Below are 20,521 nucleotides of genomic sequence, written 5' to 3' on the forward strand. Positions count from 1 at the left end.
AAAAAACATGATCGCATACTTCAATAGTTTTGAGGCGTGTCTGCTGAATGTCATGTAGATTCCTGATGGTGCAGTTGCAAGCAGGACAGATTTTAACTGCCTATGAAGAAGGACATAAATTCTCTAAATGCTCTACAAAATCAGACCAGCTGTCTTGCCCAGTACACTTTCTCCTCAGCAGCATGGATAACTGTAGTTGCTATTTATTGAGACCGTGCAAGCTTAGTCATTTCCTCTGGTCCACTCCCATTGCATTGCACCAGATCCACCACTGTCGGATTAGGGATGTTACAGGGTGCATTCCCTCCTGTTCCCTTTCTGTTTATGGACCTACTGTCCATAAATTTGTGTGATCCTTTCTGAATCCGCTGATGGCAACTGCCTCCATGATCTCCTGTGGCAGCAAGTTCCACGAAACTGATGTGAGGTATAGTGTGATTTTTCGTGAGAGGGACTCCTGAGCCTGCCTTTCTGATTTTCTTTCTAGAAAGTTTTGGTTCCTGTACCTTGGTCACTTCAAAATAATAGCTTTGAAGCATGTGGAACTGGGGATGGAGTTTTCCTTCTGCACCTCCATTTGCACGTATCTGTAGACTTTCTGCTGGCTACCAGTGGGACTGCATGTACATAACAGCATCCTTATAGCCTTTTATCCACTTTCTTCCATGTGATGTATCCTTAAGATGGCGTCCATATTTCACCATGTAGTAACAAAACTAGTCAAAGTATTAACTAAAACTGATGCACTCCCATCTTAATCTTTTTAGATGTCTGGGTTTTAGTATTTAAGCAACAAGTGTTACATGTGCCTATAGCTAATTCAGGTCAGGATCACATCATTCTGCAGGAAGATGGGTGGTGTAGGAGTAGCTATACAATAGGGAAGAAACTGTGAAGAGTACTCCTCGCAGTATATCTATACTTTTCGAAGGGGAAGTGTTTGATCCAGTGTTCACAATATGGGTTGAGGCTTATCCGCCACACAGGCATACCCTTGGTCTCTCTCCTGTGAGTGAAGTCATTCCTACGGAGACGCTGCCTCTGCCACTGCCCTGAGTGTCCTCAGTCTGTCACAGTAGAAGCTGATGGTGGAGCAGCCACTGGAGCTTCCTGTGGCTCTCCCAGATCCTCCTTTCAGAAGGATATGAGCGCACAGAGGTTTCTACTGATAAAAGGCTGGTATAGCGCAAGGCTTCCGGAGTTTTCCTGGTGGCTCTTGAATGTTCACAGGATGACTTTACGTGCAAAATGTTAAGTCAGTCTTTCTTCCCCTGTAGTGCCTATTGACACAGAAATGCACTCTGCAGCCCTTCAGCCACGCTGAATTTTGTGGCATGGGAGTGAAAGAAAAGGAAAAAGCCTTTGACCTTATTAATTGAGCAAATTGAATTTTCTGTGGCTGGCAATATTATGTCATCTTCGTGTCATTTTTACAGTACCTTTCTGACTCTAACCATACTGTAAACTATGGCCAGAAGTGCATTTTCAAAGCTCAGATCTGGAGCTTCTAAACAATTACTTTATTGAATTTGAGAGTGGTGATGGTAGCTCACCGGGTGTTACTGCAGCCAGAAACGCAGTTAAATCTAGATGGAAATAGAAAAAACGTCAACATTTGTATATTTTCTGTAATAGCCTCTATTTGACTAATCTGAACAGGTTCATACCTGGAGCCAGAGAGGCAGGCTGGTTTTTTGTTGGGTTTTTTTGCCAATCATTGACAGCTCTTTACCAGTTTTCAAGAAGCAGTCAACAGAAGAAAAAAATATTAGAATGGTTAGAAAGTTAATTTAAAAAAAAAAAAAGTATCCCTGATCTTTTGGTATAGATTTATGTTTTTTCCCTGTAGACAAAAATCTCTCAGAAGCCTGGAGGGTAACAGGAGCTGAGATGGAACATCTTAACTTAATTCCTTCAGGTGCAGTATCATATATTTGGGGAAAAATTTTTAAAGTGTTTTTTAAAGTTTTGAAAGTTGGGGAGAGTTTAAGTATTCAGAGGAACACACATATCTTTAAACAGATACAGAAAAACCCTAAAAGGAGTAAGTGGTTTTGTGTTTGTCATATACATACAGATATACTTATGCACATATACAAACCCACATTTCATTTAACCTTCTTGTTGATAATTGCCGAAGGCCAAAAGAGTAAAATCCTGATTTGCTGCACCTCGGAAAGCAACCTCCTCCTTTCAGATGCCTTTGGCAGGAGAGAGCACAGTTAGTGAAACAGAGCACTGCTGGGTTGAAAATGCTGCCAATACAGATGACAGCAGCACTTTGTCTCAGTGGAAATGCTTTGTAGCTTGAGTCATGCCTTGCCCCTTCAGACATGCTCCGTACAGCTCCCCCCCGTCCCCCACCTCCTTCTCACAGCCTTCCTAAAATGCCTTTCCCTCAACAGGGAGGGATCCTATGTTGAGGGTAAACATGTAGCTCCACCTATTTGCCTTTTTGTTTTACTTCATTTCAGGTTTTCAATATTGTTTAAGCATAAGATACAACATATTGCAGAAATGGCAATTCATCCAGCACTTCTTTAAAAGTTAAGATATTCGGAAGCAAACTTAATGCTTTCTTTTGCCTATATTCCTACTGCACAAGTCCACATAGGATGCAGCAAGTTATAGTTGTTGGCATATTGAATTATTTTAATAAGATCATTTCAGAGGATTCCTTCTCTCCACTTCTCAAATTCTCCAAACTTATCAGAGTGTCAGAGGAAAGAAGGAAGTGTGTGACACCAGTTGCATTGCTTATTTATGGGCTCACTGGTTTTTCTTATTTTTATTTTCATTTTTACTTGCTCTCTCCTAGCTCCTTGCTGAAATAGCAGAAACATCTGTCTCTCTTCCTTCATTGAGGAGAATCATTTATGAGTCCCAGATTTACCAACGGTATCAGTTACATCCAGCAAACCTCACTCTTGGTCTTATTAATTACTTTCCATCTGCTTTTCCCTCAGGCATCTTGGTTAGCAGAAAAATGCTGACAATCAACAGTAATGGCTTCTTAAGTTAGTTATTTATTAAGTCAAGCCTTTTGCAGATACAGTTTCAATAAATACACGTTGGTTTGTTTTTTTTTTTAAGAAAGAGTCATCTTTGAACTGGACCTAGTTGAAAAACAAAAATGCAACAATTCCAGAAGCTGGGGACAGTACGGGAGGGGGGAGTGGTTTGCTTTTTTTTATTTTTTGTTTTATTTTAAACTGACTGATGGTCTTAGCCTCTGCTTTGAACTTTTAAGCTGAAAGAAGCGCCATTTGGATTCTGTAGTTGTATGCTCAACTCATGGAAAAAGTAGAGCTCCAGAAGCTGCTGTTAGAAGCAGTTACTGTGGGCAGAAGGGGATGGTCCTACTAGGGTTTGGGGGGTTTGCTTTTGTTTGTTTTTTTTTTTTGTTTAAGTGAACATTTATATTCTTCTTTTCCCATGAATTTTCCCTCTTTTGGCTAGGTTGCTCCCTCGGTCTCCTACTGGGAAAGCAGCATTGAACTTGCAGTGCTGAAAAGATGATTAATGATAGGCAAAACTGTATACAACATGCAGTTTATTTGGGGGGGAGGAGCGTGCAGTGAAATGCTGCATTGGAGAATTCTAGGCAAATGGTGTGTGAAATTGTTGACAAATTGCCCTCATTAAGCTCCCTAAATGAATGCTTTCATGAGAACATTGGCTTGATATCACCATGTATAATGTAACTTCTACTTGAAATTGCGTGTGCTGCTATTCTTATCTTTTAAGCCCTTGTAACAGCTTTAACATCCTGATAAAGCCAACCATTGTAGCTGTCTTCACTGTTTAGTACATGGGATGTGAAGGAAAATTGCTGAGGGTGACTTCCATGAGTGGTTCTGAATTATTCATTAATTTATTCATTATAATGAACCATTCTGAGCCTGGTCACCAGAGTTCATAAATGCCAAGAAATGGATTTAGAAATGCCTTAAGTTCCTCAGACTCTTTAACTTGATCCCTGTCAATGAAAGGGGCAGTAAAAGGTCAACAGTCACAGAAGCCTCTGTTTTTGGAAAATGCAACTTTGGACACTGTTTAGCCTTGTTGATGGTAGAAAACTTTCAGAAAAAATACGTCTTCAAGGTGATGGTGTTTGATGATCCAGCACGTTCACTGGCATTTGAGTAAGGTCAGTGTGCACTACACACTTGCCCTACCAAGTTGAATTCTGGCCATCAGCCTAAATATGCCCCGCTGGGCAAATAATGAAGTGTGAAGCCATCACAGGGAGAACTGCATAGACAACCGAGACCTTCAAAGATGAAAGTCAGGCCATGGCCTAGCGTCCAGGCTTGTACCACACACAGTGTGTGTTTGTTACCAGGTTTTACTATAGTAAGAGGGACAGTATCCATGCAAAAAGCTACCAATGTAAACTGTTTACCTTTGATTAAGCCGTTGCTTTAGCTGCTGCAAAGGAGTAGGAGATGACAGTCAACCCATATTGAAAGATGACCCATACAATGAAAAGTTGAAAAACCCCTGTCCTAAACCAAATGTATACCATGCAGAAAATGACAGTATAGATATAAGGCTGTCTTTCTGTTGAAGACTGCTGGTACTTTTGAATAGGAATCATAGTATAGGAAGAAATATGTGGCATGAATATATTGTCAACCATTGATCCACTTGGGCTAAAACCAGATGTGGATGGTCCTTCTTAGAGCTTTTACTGCAAGGAAAGCCTGGCTGGAAAAAGCCGTCATATAGGAAGAAGAGGAAAAGCACACCATGTAAACAAGAGAACAGGAGGCTGGTTTTCCCTCATCTTTCTTCTCTATCACACAGTGTGACTTCTCAACTCATTTTGCACGGCTCTAGTAACCCCCTTTCCTTTCATTACAGCTAGGTAAGCATGGGTACAGGAACATCTGGGAACTTTGGGAGAGATTTTTCATTTGTAACTTGGCTTTCCAATATGGGAAAGATTGGGAATGATTGAATTACATCGATCTCCACTGTTATGAGCTGCACTAGAAAACTGCATAAGCAGCTGCAGACAGGGAAGGGTTCGTGCGGGTGCTCTGTAGTTGGCCTCAGGCAAAGTCCGGGGTGTACCTTAAGGTACCTTTGTGGGCCGTTAAGCTCCCCTTGCTGACTTTAAACTAAAGTACCTTGAGGAGGGTACCTGTGATCCCTTTCAACAGTAACACTGAGGGTGTGAATACACCTATGGTAGGTGACTGGCACAAGCACTTGGTAACATAAACATCTGTCTGCATTTTAGTTCAGATAAATAAAATAAAGCCACTTAGATCTGCCAAGCTGTCTTAAGGCAGGTTATTTGGTTTATTTTCTTACTTGGGGATGAGTGTGAACAGATCTTCCCCACTACAACAAACTATGCAGTCCAGTTTCCGACATTTAGGGAAATCTCAGATGAGCTCCATTACCTTGGTAAAGTGTTTCCTTGAATATGGTGTCTCCCCTGCTGTAAAAATCTAGATATTCTGTGGCTGTGATGTGCTGAGGCTAAAGCTTCGGTGGGAGGTACCTCTGGGATTTGAACTTGACTTCTCCTGTTTACTAGGCAAGAACTTGAACCAACTAAGCTATTCTTGCAAACAGCTGTGTAAACTATGTCCTCACTGTTCATCCTGCTGTCCAGAATAGTCTGGAGTGGCCTCTCTACTGGTCAGCAGTGTTGTTGACTATAGAGTACATTGGACCTGAAGTGGGTTTTTGAGTCCTTTAGAGAGGCAGCATGTTGATTGTTATCAACTCAGAGCATCCTGGTACCTCATAAATGGAGTACATAAACTGTGTATCTCATTTTATGTGCTATAGGATTTAAAGCTGGTCATATAAAGTAATTTTTCTAAGACTAGTAAGTCCAAGCTTCCTCTCTTTTAGCAATCATATTAGAAAAAAGTGACTTAAAAGAACAGTTGATATGTCCTCCATAGCAAATCTGCTAGTGATCGCAGCCTAATGCAACATCTGAGAAATTTTACAATTAGCAGGTTACAAAATCAAGGAGTTATAATAATGACTACATTAACCCACTGTGTTTAATCTGGGAGTTAAGACTTGTTGGGAAAGAGGGCAGGAAGGAAGAAATAGGAATTGTGAAGAACATGGAGAAATGAATAATATCCTGCTTGGGCAGGCCTAGTGTTTCTATTGAACGTGTGGGACAGATACTCCACAATCATTACAAGCAGCCTGTCTTCATAAGCAGCCTCTCCTGGGAGGTGTCCCTTGAAAACACCAAGGATTATGGCACCAACTGTCCAAGTGTTCATGAATATGAACAGCTAGCAATTAGAGTAGTAGGAGTGTTTTTTTGTAGGCACCCCCAAACCTTTGTTGACAGAGACAGTTTGAGACTGGAAGGGATGTAAGAAAAATCCATGACCTCCACAAAGAGGTGCTCCCAAAGATGTGGTAGCCCTGCAACAGACCTTGCAGCAGCTTCTTGCAGCTTCATGGAGCAACAGACTGAGCTGGCAAGGCTGTCGGGGTCTGGAAGATCTCTGAGCCTTGACTGATGGATGGCTCAGTCCCAAATGCTCCCTGTTGGAGTAGACCATATTTAGCTGCTAATGCCTTGATGGTCCACCAGTTCTGGTTAGAATAGCTACTTTAAAGGCATTGTAAGCTTGCATTTTGGTACTTGCCCTTGTGATGTGTATCTTAAGTATCATCTTGCAGTATTATGACCTGAAGGAGAAAGCTGAAGTTCACCGTTTCTCCTAGAAACTGCTTTACATTAAGACTCTGGCTAATGTTCCTCCAACAAAGGCCTGTGGGAGTTTAATATCCCACTGTCCTTCACCTATTTGTAATGTCCATCCATTGTCTGTGATCCTGGTGTGAAGCAGAAGGCATCTTTTTGCCCAGATGCCTGTCATTCCAGTGTGCTAACACAAACCTGCATTTATTGATGGTTTAAGTGAATACCTGGCACCTTGACCAGAGGTGGCTGAGGAGTAGCACTCAGGTTTTAAACCATTTTGGCTACAAAGCAGTGACTTCTGACATAGGAGGACACACAACTTGGGATGGTAAAAATCAGGTACTGACAGAGCAAAATCTACCAGAAGAAATCTGTTAAAGGCTTTTAAACTGTTCATGGCAGTTTCTATGGTGGTTGGAAGATGCCAGCTTTGAAAGCAGACAGTCTTAATTTAAGCTATTCATTTTGATATTCCTTTAAGCAGTATAACATTAGATTTTGACATATAAAGAGAAGGCAGTGGGGTGGAAAAAAACACCTAAAGAGAAAATATCCAGAGCCTTAGTAATAGACAATATTTCAATATGGGATTTAAAGTTTTATGTCACCCACTCCTGTACTGATTGCTATCACCATCTGCTTGATCTATTTGATCTTCTGTCCAGGGGAAAGGAATGAGTTAGGTACTTGATCCGAGCTCCTGTAATCTGCGAGTTGATATGAAGGCCTCTTCTTCATTTCTTTCTGTCAGATCCTGAAGAACGGATCTACCCTTGTCTGTTGCACTCTTTGCACTGTCATCAGGTGTCTCTTTGAGCCAAGTTTTGTGGTAATGAAACTGGCAGACTCCTCCTGGAGCCATCAGTGAGGGGCACATTGTGTGGTGAAGGGCAGAGTCTCATAAAACAGAAGTATCAATGAAAAGCAAATTGGAAAAGTAATGCTTCAGCTGTTGGCTCACTTTGTAATAAGATCCCTATAATATTTCTCTTAACTATGAAGGCCATGTGCAAGTGATTTAGTATGTATGAGCAAAAATATTTAGAAAAATAGATCTGAATGTTAGAAATGAAGCAATGACACTTTGTTTCCCAGAAGCAATTGACTGATTTAATTAAGCCAGAAATTAGCCTGTTAGATGATGGCTCATAAAATTTCTGGAAATATCAAATGCATGCTAATTGTGCTGGCTTTACATGCGGACACTGTCCTTATGCAAATTTCCAAATTAGTCATGGACATATGGGACAAGGCAAGCTGTCTATGGGGGGATGAAAACCAGAGGAGGCAGGGGGGCCTTTTCACCGAACCTGATGCACTGTGTGCTAGAATCACTCCGCTGGAACATTTGCCATAAGCAGAGAAAACTTGCTCTGTTATTATGTGAAAAACCTCCTAGCAGAGCACACAAACAAGACTGTCCTATTGCGCAAGGGGAAGTATACGTGCTCTTCATGGGCTCACGCTTGAACCGTTCCTTTGCATCAGGACAGCTGCCATCAGTGTCCTCTGTGGGTTCATGCCTGGTGTTCGCACCTTAGCTTTGTTTCAGCAGGTAAATGCCAATGTTTACATAGACGTGCACTTTTCCTGCACTGTAGCACAGTAGTCCAGCTTACAGTATTGAAAGACCTTCTTGTGCATGCTTCTTCAAGCACCCATTTTTCTCAGAGTACCACACTGCTGTTTACAAACCAAGTTCTGGTTCTTGGTTAAGAGCGCAGGACATGGTGATAGAGTGGCGTTAGCGTTACTGACAACAGAGGCACCATTTGTTGGCTTTACCTTCGGGAGAAGGCACATAGCTTGCTCTCAGTGGGCACAAACTGCCTCAGAGGAAACGTAGTTCAGCTCCATCTGTGAGTCAGGTGACCCAGTAACTGGGCAAGATATGACTCTGCCAGGTCTGTGAGGAGATCTAGGGGCATCAAAGAGACTTTTTTCCCCCCCAGTAAGCCTCGTGCAGAGCTACCTGTGAATTCTTCACTGGAAACCGGGGAAAGTCAAGCCAGGATCTGAAGAAGTCCAGGCTGGCTGTGCAGGGAGTGACACCACCAAGGGAAAATTAGGCATTCTGGCTGCAGGCTGGACAGCTCAAGTGTGATGTCTCAGAAAGCTCTGGAATACAACCAAACTTTCTGATAGAAACTTGGTGAAACTCCCCTTCATGTGGCTAAATTGTGCTGCCTCTCCTTATGAAAGGAAGAAAGAACTGGGAGGAAGCCCGTCAGGACTGAACAATTTAAGAGCCACTGCCTGTGAATTTTCTTAGGATGTTTTGCATTAACATCTGTCTGAGGCAGAAGAATGGAACTGGCGGCAGCAGTGGCGAGAGACCAGAAGAAGGTTGGTTCAGGGAACACCGACGAAGACTGAATATAGAGGGAAGTTAGTGGAGTTTAGTGCTGAGGGGAAAAATTCTGTGGAAATGCGAGAGGTTACTGGTTACTGCCTTGTGAGGGAAGACAGTAGAGTAAGGAAGAAGGAAGGGAAGACCAGAAGGGTGGAAGGGAGCTTTGTTGAGTGAGGTATCTGGGATAAATGGGGCCTGAGAAGCTGAGACTACAGCTATCCAGACGTGAAGAAAGGATGTGAAATGAGGCGTTGGTGTGCATGTGGTATGGCACTGTTTGTATGGGTAGTGGACCAAGGTCAAAGCAGAAGGAACAGTGTTTATAGAGATGCAACGGTCAGAAGAAGCTCGTCTAATGCAGCATCCTTTGTCCAGCACCCCGTGATCCCACAGCACCTGCTGCTTCTTGGGAGAAGATACACATCGCTGAAAAAATGCTTTATTTTTCCCCAATGTTGATTCCTGCAGGCTGTTTCTAGACAGGGGTTTCCAGAGTTTTTCCACATCCCTGTTTGAGGAATGTCCACAGTGTGAGTGTCCACTACACACAACCCAGGCACAAATCTCACCCTGCTCTGTTTTTCACAGAAAGGAAACCTGGCCGCATCAGCTGCACAGTGTGCTACAGCCAGGGTCCCGAGAAGAAGGACAGCGTAGACACAACCACGGTGCTTGGAAAATCTTCCGTTGCCATCAGTGCTTCTCTTAGTCCAACTAACAGCAGTCTGTTTAGCAGAGCTTAGGCTTCCAACCCTGCAAATGATTGCTATAGATGTCAATGAGATGAGGCAATGTATCTTCTTAAGTTCATTCTTTGCTTAGTTCTTGGAGAATGCACCGGCTAACCCTGTGTTTTAAACCAAAAAAACCCGCAACCCTACATTAAAATCGCAAGGTCAGACATAAGCTATGAAACGCCAGAATTCATTTTGCCTCTACAGTCCCACTATGTCTCCATTGTGCTTATGCATTATAATGCCATAATTTACATAATCGCAAACTGCTTCTGGAAATGAAGTGGGTTTGCAGTGTTGGCTGTGGGCCCCAGCCTTGTCTGTTGTGGAAGGTGTATTGTGAGCAAGGCAGGGGAGCTCAGGATGGTGGTTCTGGAGCTGCACACAGTCTTCATTCCTGTGTTTTCTAACACTTGGGACTTAGGAGCTTGACTTTGCAAACTCACTGTTCTTTTCAACAGACTTTACATGTGTTGTAAAACATGTTTCAACTTTATTTATTGCTTTTGTTGGTGCAAGAAAGGAAAAATCAGGTCCAAATGAGGATTTTCTCCTGTAAAACTGAAAAAAATCAGCAAAAATGTCTTAAAATCTCAAGTTGGTGTCCTGGTTTCAGCTGTGATAGAGTTAATTTTCTTCTTAGTAGCTGGTACAGTGCTGTGTTTTGGATTTAGTGGCAGAATACTATTGATAACACACCGATGTTTTAGTTGTTGCTAAGTAGCGCTTATCTTAAGCCAAGGATTTTTCAGTTTCCCATGCTCTGCCAGCAAGCAGGTGTGCAAGAAGCTGGGAGGGAGCAGAGCCGGGGCAGCTGACTTGAACTAGCCAAAGGGGTATTCCATACCATGGAACATCCTGCTCCATATATAAACTGGGGGGAGTTGGCCGGGAGGGGTGGATTGCTGCTCAGGCATTGGTCAGCGGGTGGTGAGCAATTGCATTGTGCATCACTTGTCTTTTCTTGGCTTTTATTTCTTTTTTTGTTGTTATATTCCTTTTCATTACAATTATTATTATTATATTTTATTTTTTTATTATTATTGTTAGCATTATATTTTATTTTACTTTAGTTATTAAACTGTTCTTATCTCAACCCACGAGTTTTAATTTTTTTTTCGATTCTCCTCCCCATCCCACTGGGAGGGGGGAGAGGGGAGCGAGCTGCTGCATAGTGCTTAGTTGCTGGCTGGGGTTAAACCATGACAGTTGATTAAAATCTTTTTGTTTAAGATTTGAATTAGTTGAACTTCTGAAAGAAGTTTAAAATAAAACTGGATCTTTATTTGATAGAACTGCCTGTACTTCATCTGTTCTGCGATCCCATCAGCATCTACCATAAGACAAACTCGTTAAAGTCCAAAGTGTCCTAGAACTTGAGCACCACCTCGATTTAATGCATTTTAACCAGACCTATTGAAGTCATTGTGGGACCAGAGCCTTTGCTTGGCTGGAGCAGCCTGACCTCATGTGAGGGGATGCTATGAGAGTTCTCAGCCAGCAGAACAGACTCTGCTAAAAGCTACCCTTTAAAATACAATCCGAGCTCTCCTTAGTTCCTGCAGCTTTTTAGCCATGTAGATCAAGTCACTCATAATTATACTAAGGCTACTAATGATAAAATGGCACATACTCTCAGATCATATGGCAATGAGGCCATGACTTTTATCTGTAATGATGAAGATAATCTAGATTTTTTTTTCCTTTAGGAGGTAGGTAGTATTAATGGATCATTCTGTAGTTAATAAAACAATATGCTTTTGATAATTACTTTAAGTTGCCAGCAACATATTAGTCAAATTTCTTTTGGATTCTTTTTCACTTTAGAATGCCCAAAAGCAGTCAACGCAGATATTATCATGGAGTGTTCACAAAATATATGCAGCCATATGAACATGGTGATGTAAAAGTAGAATTAATTAGAAAAATATTACTTGGCTTCTCCTGTCTTTAAAAGGATACTCATTTTTTTCATAATTTTATTTAAATACAAAGTGTGAAAACAAATGCTTAAAATGTCTCAAGTATGAAAAATCAAAACTTCCTACACCAAATAGGAAACTAGTCTTAGTTTTGTTGCTGGAATTTGAAGGCCTGGGATACAAATGGCTTTTAAACTGAAGTTCAACATAAAGCTAGTTGGAAGTAGCTGGAAGTTTTTGATTTTTGTTTATTATTATTTCAAAGAGGAAAGCTTAGACTAAAACTGAAGGAAAAAACCCACCAAAACCAACTGTGGCAAAAATTCCAGAGCCAAAATATCTAGTCTTGGAATTGCTGTGATGATGCCTTATGGAAATAGTTCAGCTGCTTTCAAAAATTTTTTTTTTTTTTCTTTATCCAGAACCCTTTGTTTGGCTACTTCTTCCAAAATTGCTGTGGTTTTATTCATGGAATAGGAAAATGGTGCATCATGAGACATGTAATGCACCACAGAGGGAGGCCCGTAATGAATAGAGATGTAACACAAACAGTCCCAGGAACAATTGTAGCAACACATCCAAATAGAAACATTTTGGCCCATAGCTTTCTTGGTCTTCCTCAGCCCTAGTAATTTCTAAGTTCCTCTTGCTGGGACAGGATACAAGTCTAAGAAAAACACATTGATGTCTCCTTGTGAAGAAGGAAAACGGCAATATAGGAAGGCACGTCTCATATAACAATGAATCTTTCCCAGTCTTGCAAAACCAGTAGTTGATAGTACTCCATCTCCTCCCGTCTTAGGTGGGCTCCTACTGCTCATATTAAGAGGCAACAAACCCAAAAGTTATTCTTACCCTTACAGAAACCACTTCGTCACCTTTGGATTGTTGAAAAGATGGCAGAACCGATGTGCTTTCAGATTCTTTGCACCGTTTTGAAGGCTAGGGTGTCTTAAAGGGTTATTGTAAACAGTTGCACAAAGGAATTATATGTGGTGGTTCAGGCAGCTTAACTCAGTCACAGCCGAGAGACTCCTATCAGTCCTTTGTACTTATACATAAACACACTGTGTTTGTAGTTCAAGCTGGATAGTCTCAACGTGTAAGGTACTGACTGACTGGAAGACAAGGAGCAAGTAGAAAAAAAAAGACTACTACATAACTTTGCCAAGAATGAGTGACACATCTCTGAAACTGTTAAAAGAAAATATCTTCTTAGGTCTCATCCACAGGCACCATAATGGTACTAAGTCCCAAACCATATGGCTAGGCATAATAGGCCTCCCAGACTCCCACAGCGAATCCCACAATGAACCAAGCGTTGGGTAAATACTGAAGGGCCATAAGATGACTCAGTCCTAGTTGAAACTTGTAGGGCCTCTTTGAACTAACATTTCCCAGCTTCTCTGTTCATGTTGATGCTTTTGGGCTAATGAAGCTCCAAGACTGACTGTCCTAAATGCCTTGCACAAAACGGTTACCCATTGTCAGTAGTATCATCCGTGACGAATACATTTCTGCTGAGAGTTTTATGTCTTTGTACCAAAATGAGTGTGGTACTTTACTGCTTCTCCATGTGCCCTCCATCTCATTCTCCTCTCGAAAGAGTGTAACGGGATGTGCAGCAGAAATATTCAGTCCTTCATGTGAAAGCTGAATTCTGATCTCCTAAACCAAGATGTTGTTTCCCCTCTAGGCTTTTTTTCTGGTTTTGTTTTGGTTTTTTTGTTTGTTTCTTCATTTGTTTGGTGGGGTTTTTTTCCTTTCCTTTTGGTTCTGGTCATGTTGGAATATTCCTGGGATTTATGTCACAAACTTGATGGAGTGGTAACTTGTTTGTCTAATGTCTTTATTCTTTACAGGACTCCCTCAACAGCTGAGCTTCCTGTCTCACAAAGCAGCAGCCTATGCTATTCTTGATGAGCAAAAATACTCCTTGGCAAAGGGATTCATTTTAGTTGTGGTGCATCAAATTTTGAGTTTGGAAGGAAACTGTTATATTCCTTCTCGTGGAGGCTCTGTTCTTTCTGAATCCCGTAAAATTATTTATGTACAGCTATGCACTTGGGCCTATGTGAGATTATGTTTCCAATCGGTCTAAGAAATTTCTCTCTTATATGCAAGAAAGGTTGCTGCAACAAATGCAAAGCCTTCTAGGAGTTAGAAGTGGGATCGTTGGCCTTCCTGGCCCTATGACCCACACAGGAAAACTTTCAGGTGGTTGACCGCCACGGGATGAACAGCACACAACGTGACGTGAGGAGCTGAGAGGTTGCCTAGGGAGTCGTTTGCAGCGGCTACTCCCATCACTGTGTTTCAGGCTAAGATTAAGCGCAGCCGGGCTGCACATGGAGCAGGGACACGTGTTGGTTTCAGCCCGCGTGTGCTCTCCCACAGCTGGGGACTAGCATTGCCCCGCAGTACCTGCTGGGGGGAGGGTGGTATGGCTGGGTATGTTAGCCACAGCTGCCCATCGCTGAGTTGGAGGTGAGGGCTTGAGTGACAAAGCTAGGCTGCTGTGCCGCAGAAAGCCCTAGTTTTTTTCTTTAACATCCTACACTCCCTAGGTGAGTTCCTAGCAAGTGTTTGGGCTGGGTTTTTCAAACCCTACAAGCCACACGGCAGGAAAAAATAGTACTTGGTTGTATGTCTGCGTTGGCAGTCTGTGGGCTCGTACGTAAAGGCAAACATTAACCTTGCACCGTGATCTTTTACCTTTTTACAGAAGGCAGATTCTTCTCCCCCACCCCCTGAACAGGTAACTCCCAAAAAGAAAATAGAGGATGTTAAAAGCAGACACTTGTGTCAAAGCCTACCTGCCTGTTGTAGCACAGTACAAAGTTTGTTTAATATCAGTGGTTAGAAATTAACCTTTGATTACAGAAAACTATTTTTAGACTAATTCACATTTTCTTTTAAAAAACCTAGGATGGTCATTTGATGAGTCTGACCCCAGAAGGCAATATTTTCTTAGACCTTCACTGATTTTTGAGAATTGAAGAGTGTGTGTAGTCATCTTGAATCAGGACCAAAACTTTTTCACAAGGAGAAGCATTAATGACCAGTATCTGATGGGATTAGAGCCTAATTAATGTTGCCCGATTACTTGTCAGTCATCTGTGCTGCTGGTACTCATTTCAGCTTCAGGTAATTAGCCCGCCTCTTAATGAAAATGCATATTTTTTTCTTTTTTAGTTAACCTCCAGTCCCCAAAACTTCAGGTTTTAGAAACTTTCTCTGTAGTGCTGTCAGTGTTGATGTTTTTGCCTCTGCAGTTTCATATGCCATTTGCATATGTTTACAAAGATGTAATTTGCTTAGAATTATCTGTACATGCAGTAATTGTCTTGTGTGTGTTGTGATATATTTAGGAAGACAGGCTTTTTCATACATAAGATCATAGTGTGGTGCAGGGAAAACTGCTCAACTCATGGTTTAAATCAAATCAGGATTAAAGCGGTTTTGTCTTTTTAATAAGGACACGTAATGACCTAGCAATCAGTGAGCTGTATGCTGAGGATCAGTATCAGCAATACAACACATAAGCCACAATCACAGATACTTGCAAAATGTTAGTAAACAGCTATAAACTTCTAAAGACCCTTCTATAACTAATCCTGAAGAGTCCTAGTCTCACACACGCATGGCTGCGGGCACGCCACTCTCCAGGCTGTGTGGGTTACAAGCACACACACCTCTTCTGAGGGTGTGGGTCCCCCTGTTTGCACACATCTCCTGCAGGTGCCTGCGTAACCCACATCTTAGGTGTAGTTACATGTACCTGTGCTGCTCCCTGTGCTAATGTATGTCCCACAAGTACCCCCGCACACCTGGGGTGTGGGTCCCCGCTTGTCGCACCCTGACCTGCCACCAGGCAGAGAGCCGGTGCCATCAGGCCGAGGCAGAGGCGAGATGCCAGCGGGGCGACTTTTGGCAGTGTCAAACCAGGTTGGACTGCTGCTCTGTGCCTGCTCCAAGGTCTCTCTCCACCTATCGCAAACTTTCATCCTTCTTTTTTACTTCTTTTCAGTCTGACTCTTTTCCAAAAATCCTTTGGTAACCCCTGATTACCACTTAATCTGGGTAATAGTTGTCTTGAGCAAACGCCATCATTATTTTTGTTATTTTAGTGTTAGCCCTTTGGGGGCGAGGATCCTCTCAGGACTGGCAGTTTTGGTATTAACCTGTTCACGCACGCAGTTTACACTCACTCCCATCTGGCAGCATCTCTTGTTATCCAGCCCCTTTTGCTGGGCAGAGGCGGTGTGGACTCCCCCGTGGTAGTGAAAACCTTGATTCCCAATTCTGTTGTTAGGGTGGGCTGCCCTCAGGAAAGGCCCTTACCCCATCAGTGCTGTCCCTTACGCTGCTGAGCATAGTCCACCATTCCAGATACGTAAAGTCCTGTTAGACAACATCATTGCTAACGGTAGGTGAGTCCCTATCAGAGTTTGTAGTAACAGCCCTAACGTTTGAGCTGAATGGGCATATATTGCTTCTGATTTCCTGACAATCCCCATGGTCTTGAGAGTTAAAGAGTCTGTCTTTTGGGGTGAAAGAAGGAGAAGCTGTTTTTTAAGAAAGCTGAATTAAATAGAAACATCTCATCTCGAAGCACCAGCCCTATAGGATAGCTGAAGAACTAATTTCAGGATGTTAAACAGTTGGGTTTTTTTCTGCGATGTGGTGACAAAGGCTAGGCGTGATTCAGTGAAGTGGAGTGTTTGTGGGAAGACTATTGGCAAAGGAGAAAACAGCTCGAACTCTGGAGGAGCCGGGAACGACAGGTAAACGGACTGCCTGCGTGTCTTCCTTGTACACACGGTGGCTTTCTGACAACTTCTGAGCGCTGCACAGGGTTGGAGGGTGCCACGAAGGTGCCCGACCCGCAGCTTCTAACCATCGGAAGGACAGCCGGGCAAACAGCTTCCAGTCCCGCCCTGGATGGTCCTCTGCCAGCTGTGCTGCACAGCCCCCCCGCTGCAGCGCCCGCTGCCCTCACGATGGGCTCCGGGGCTCGGCCGTGCGGCCGGGCAGCCGGGCGAGGGCCCGGCAAACCCTCCCGTCGGGGCACGGCCGGGGGCGAGCTGAGGAGGGCCGGAGGGCGGCGGGGCTGGGGCTGGGGCAGACCCCTGCGAGGAGAAGGGCTGGAAGGCCGGGCCGGGCCGGGCGGCCCCCGGGGCGCTCCGCTGGGGCACAGCCGGCGGGGGCGGCCCGCGGCCGGGCGCGACGCCGGGGGAGGCAAGGAGGGAGTCGCAGGCTGGGGGCCCGGGCTGGGCGCTGTGTCTTTAAAGGCCGGGGCCGGCTCTCGGCTCCATCCTCCATCTCTCCCTCCCTCCCCCCCTCCCCTCGGCCCGGCGGTGCTGGGCGCCGGGAGGAGGCGCCTGCCGCTAACAAAAGTCTGCGGCGGCGGCTCTCCCCTTCCTCCCTCCCCGGGCAACAAGTGGCTGGCGGCGGCTTCCCGGGGGAGGCAGCAGCAGCGGGGCTGCGAGGAGGAGGAAGGCGGAGCGGCGCGGCGCTGAAGTACCGGAGGAGCCCCAGGGCCGGCCGCGGGGCGGCGGAGCCTGCGCCCGGGGGCCGTCCCGCCCGTCCCGCTTGTGGATTATAACCAGAGCCGCCTCCCCTGCCCTGACACCCCGGCTAGAAACCGGGGCGGGGAAGGCGCCCCGATACATCGCATTTTTTATTCTTTTCCTCTTTTTTTTTCCTTTTTTTTTTTTTTGAGAGAGGGGGGAAGGGAGGGTGGTCGGCCACCCGAGAAGAAGCGGAGGAAGTTGCAGGGCTGCTTTGGACATGTCGCCGTGAAAGCTCCCCGGGATTCCTCCCCACCACCACCACCACACCCCGGCTCCACTCCATCATCCGCGGTCGCTCGGCGCCCCGCGGTAGCGATGCTGCGAGGCGGCGTGGGGAGGCGGCGGCGAGCATGAAGCCGGCAGGATGGGCGCGAACAATGGCAAGCAGTACGGCAGCGAGGGTGAGTCGGGGGAGAAAAGAGGGGTGCTGGGGTAGCAGTGGGGGTCGCCCCGGGCCGGGGGGGGGGGGGGGGTGTGCCCGGGCGAGAGGCGCCGCGGCGGGGGAACCCCGCCGCGGCGCCTCTCGCCCGGGCACCCCCCCCCGCCGGGAACCAGGACACGGCCCTCGGGCTCCCGCTGCGTTGAGACCCTTAAAATACCCTTAATTATGTTTGTTGTTTTTTGGGGTTTTTTTTTTTTTTGTTTTTTTATTTTTTTTAATAGGTAGGAGGTAACTGCTGTCTCAATTCCTGATGTAGGGGCAGCGGTGTGGCTTAAAATGTGGAGGCAGCTCAGGGGTTATGGCAGCGTAACTCTGCTAAAAACTTTTAGGGCGCTCTTTGTAATCCTTTTCTACTTGTCTTTATATCCCAGGATCCTTATATTATGCGGTATGGTATATGACTGCTTCCTGTCTGAACAGAAAAAAAAAAAAAATTAACCCCAGGAAAGAGGGGGGAGAGTTAATGTTCTCCAGCTGTTATCCATAGATTGTACTCCTGCAATTTCGCTTCAGTGAAACTTTAGTGGGTTTGGTTTTAGATATACAGGGCCTGATTCATTCTTGTGGAAACCTATTAGTCTCTCTGGAGTTGCATCAGGGATGAATTTCAGCTGCTTTGCTGCTGGTGTGAAGGACTACTGGAACAGTCAGCTGGTGTCAGGCAAACCAATGGCAAAGTACAGAAAGTTTGTTTTCCTGCCAGCTAGTTTTAAGCTTTCTTTAACTTCTAGCTGTCTTGTATATGTGTTGCCCTCATAGTATTTAGGCAACTATGTAGGATATATGTTTTCCCCTCATAGTATTGGGCAACTATATAGGATCACTACGTTCGCGCCTCCCCCCCCCCCGCGCCCTTTTTTTTTTGTTGTTGTTGAGGGCTTGTGGGTGGAGCGAGGGAGATGGTCCTATGGTCTGCTCGATTCTTTGGGAGTCCAGAAGGTAACTGCCAAAGAATACACCTCTCTCGCATCCAAAATATGCGTGAAAATTGTGAAAAGAAAAGGGGAAAACCCACCACTTCTCGAATGGATTCTGCAGTTCCTTTCATTTAGTGCCAAATGAGCTCTGCTTTCGGAAGAGTTGAAGAAGTCAGAAGCTTTGAGCTAGAGAGATTCTCACTGTTGTGGGGCTTCACTCACTTGATACCATCACTAGAGTAACTCCCGCATAAATGGGGTGAACCTGGAAGTTGCAATCAAAGCCTCTCTGGATTCCTCCTGAAAGGGGAAATCCTAGTTTGTCCCTGGAGTTGAAAGGGTCAGTGTTTATAGTTCTGGTCACTTGCAAAAAAATCATGTTGCCGAGGGGTGTTTAGCTCGATGATAGGAAGGCATGGCTGCATCCCTGAGCTTTCCTATGAGTTCAAAGGAATGCTTGCTTCAATTAATGTACCATTTTGAGGGAGGAATGTGATGGACACCGAGACTTCTGCAGCCCTTGGTGAAGTGGAGGAGAGCTTTACTGTTCCAGAACTACTTGATAGGAACTGTGAGGAAGAGGAGGATTGGTGCAACTAGGATATTCTTAATTAATTCACCTCTTTCCTCCATTCAGAGTGGAGGTTGGATCTGGGAATGCAGACTAGATGTGGCAAATCAGTCTTTGCAGTACGGACCATTACCTGGGTTGAGAAATAGGTAGAATACTGGTTTAAAAATAGAAGAAAATAAATTTAAAAAATCCCCAACCCCATGGCCAAAACTTTGATCTTTCAATTTAGGTAACTTGTCCCATGCATCATTAGTGTTCTCATAGATCTGGGTTTCCTGGCAGTTTCTATACATCATCAATTACTGTGAAACTTAGAGAAGCTCTTGTTTGCTACTTTCTTTCTGGGTGATGCAGAGGACAACAAATCTAAATCTGATAAAGGGAGGCTTTTTTTCATAAGCTACTGGGGCTTTTGCTGCCTTTGACAATTGAACTGTTTAATTGCCATAAAAAGTTGCTTTTTAATAGGATGTGATTATGATCCCGGGTGGAGGGGTAGCATTCTGAGGAAACACTCAATTGCTGTGTGCTTTAAGAGCAACCTGAATGTCTGGGTTGAAGTTCATAGCGTGGCATTTGTGGTTAGGTATGTGGTACATAGTTTTCAGCATAGTGGGCTTTGTAGGCTAACATTGTACTACAGTATGCCATTTTAGGGATGGAGAAAAGTACCTTTGTTAGCTAAACTTCTTGAATGCCGTTTTCTCATCTGCTGCTTGCTAATATCTTAGGTGAGATTTCAGAAAGACAACTGCAAATGATTTTTAAAATGGCTGTTGTTTTTTCACACAGCCTTCCCATCCGCTGTGAAACTGCGGAACATCAGGAATTTTCCTGAATTGCTTCTCATCTCAAAGCTGAAGAGATACATTAGGGCAAGGATAAGTCCTGCTCGAGATACCACTTCTGAAACACTAGATAACCTTTATTACTTAGAAATTATGTTTTGCATGGATTGTTACATTGTTACAGTACTAGACAATTTTTTGAAATTCACATATACACTGTGTATGTAATAATCTCAGGCAGCTGTCTAAGTGTTTGTGACTAATCACATAAACTACACTGTACTGCCTTATTTATTTATTTGCTTGTCCAAGGCTTCATTGAATAGAATTTTATTGGAAGTGACAATTGTCATGTTAAGATGGACAGGAGAGTTGCATGTTTGAGGAGTCTAAATTAGTTTGTTTACAGCATCTGGTGAATAATTTCTGACACCTTTGAGTATATCTGTTTTCCATAAATTTAATTTTCTAAGACAGGCTGAACCTTGCTCTGAATGAAGCTTAAATGTGAATAA

General features: G+C 44.0%; 1 protein-coding gene across 1 annotated transcript in view; it reads left to right on the forward strand.

Moving 5' to 3' along the window:
* The first annotated feature begins 17,138 nt into the window (after positions 1-17,138).
* The window catches only part of FBXL7 (F-box and leucine rich repeat protein 7), a 194,234-nt gene continuing 190,851 nt past the window's right edge, over positions 17,139-20,521 (forward strand). Inside the window, exon 1 of the mRNA XM_050892234.1 lies at positions 17,139-17,686. Coding sequence (XP_050748191.1) covers positions 17,650-17,686 — 37 coding nt within the window. The 5' untranslated portion in view covers positions 17,139-17,649. The remainder of the gene's footprint in view (positions 17,687-20,521) is intronic.

Source organism: Gymnogyps californianus, chromosome 2 (genome assembly GCF_018139145.2).
Source record: "Gymnogyps californianus isolate 813 chromosome 2, ASM1813914v2, whole genome shotgun sequence".
In the NCBI taxonomy this organism is placed as follows: Eukaryota; Metazoa; Chordata; class Aves; order Accipitriformes; family Cathartidae; genus Gymnogyps; species Gymnogyps californianus.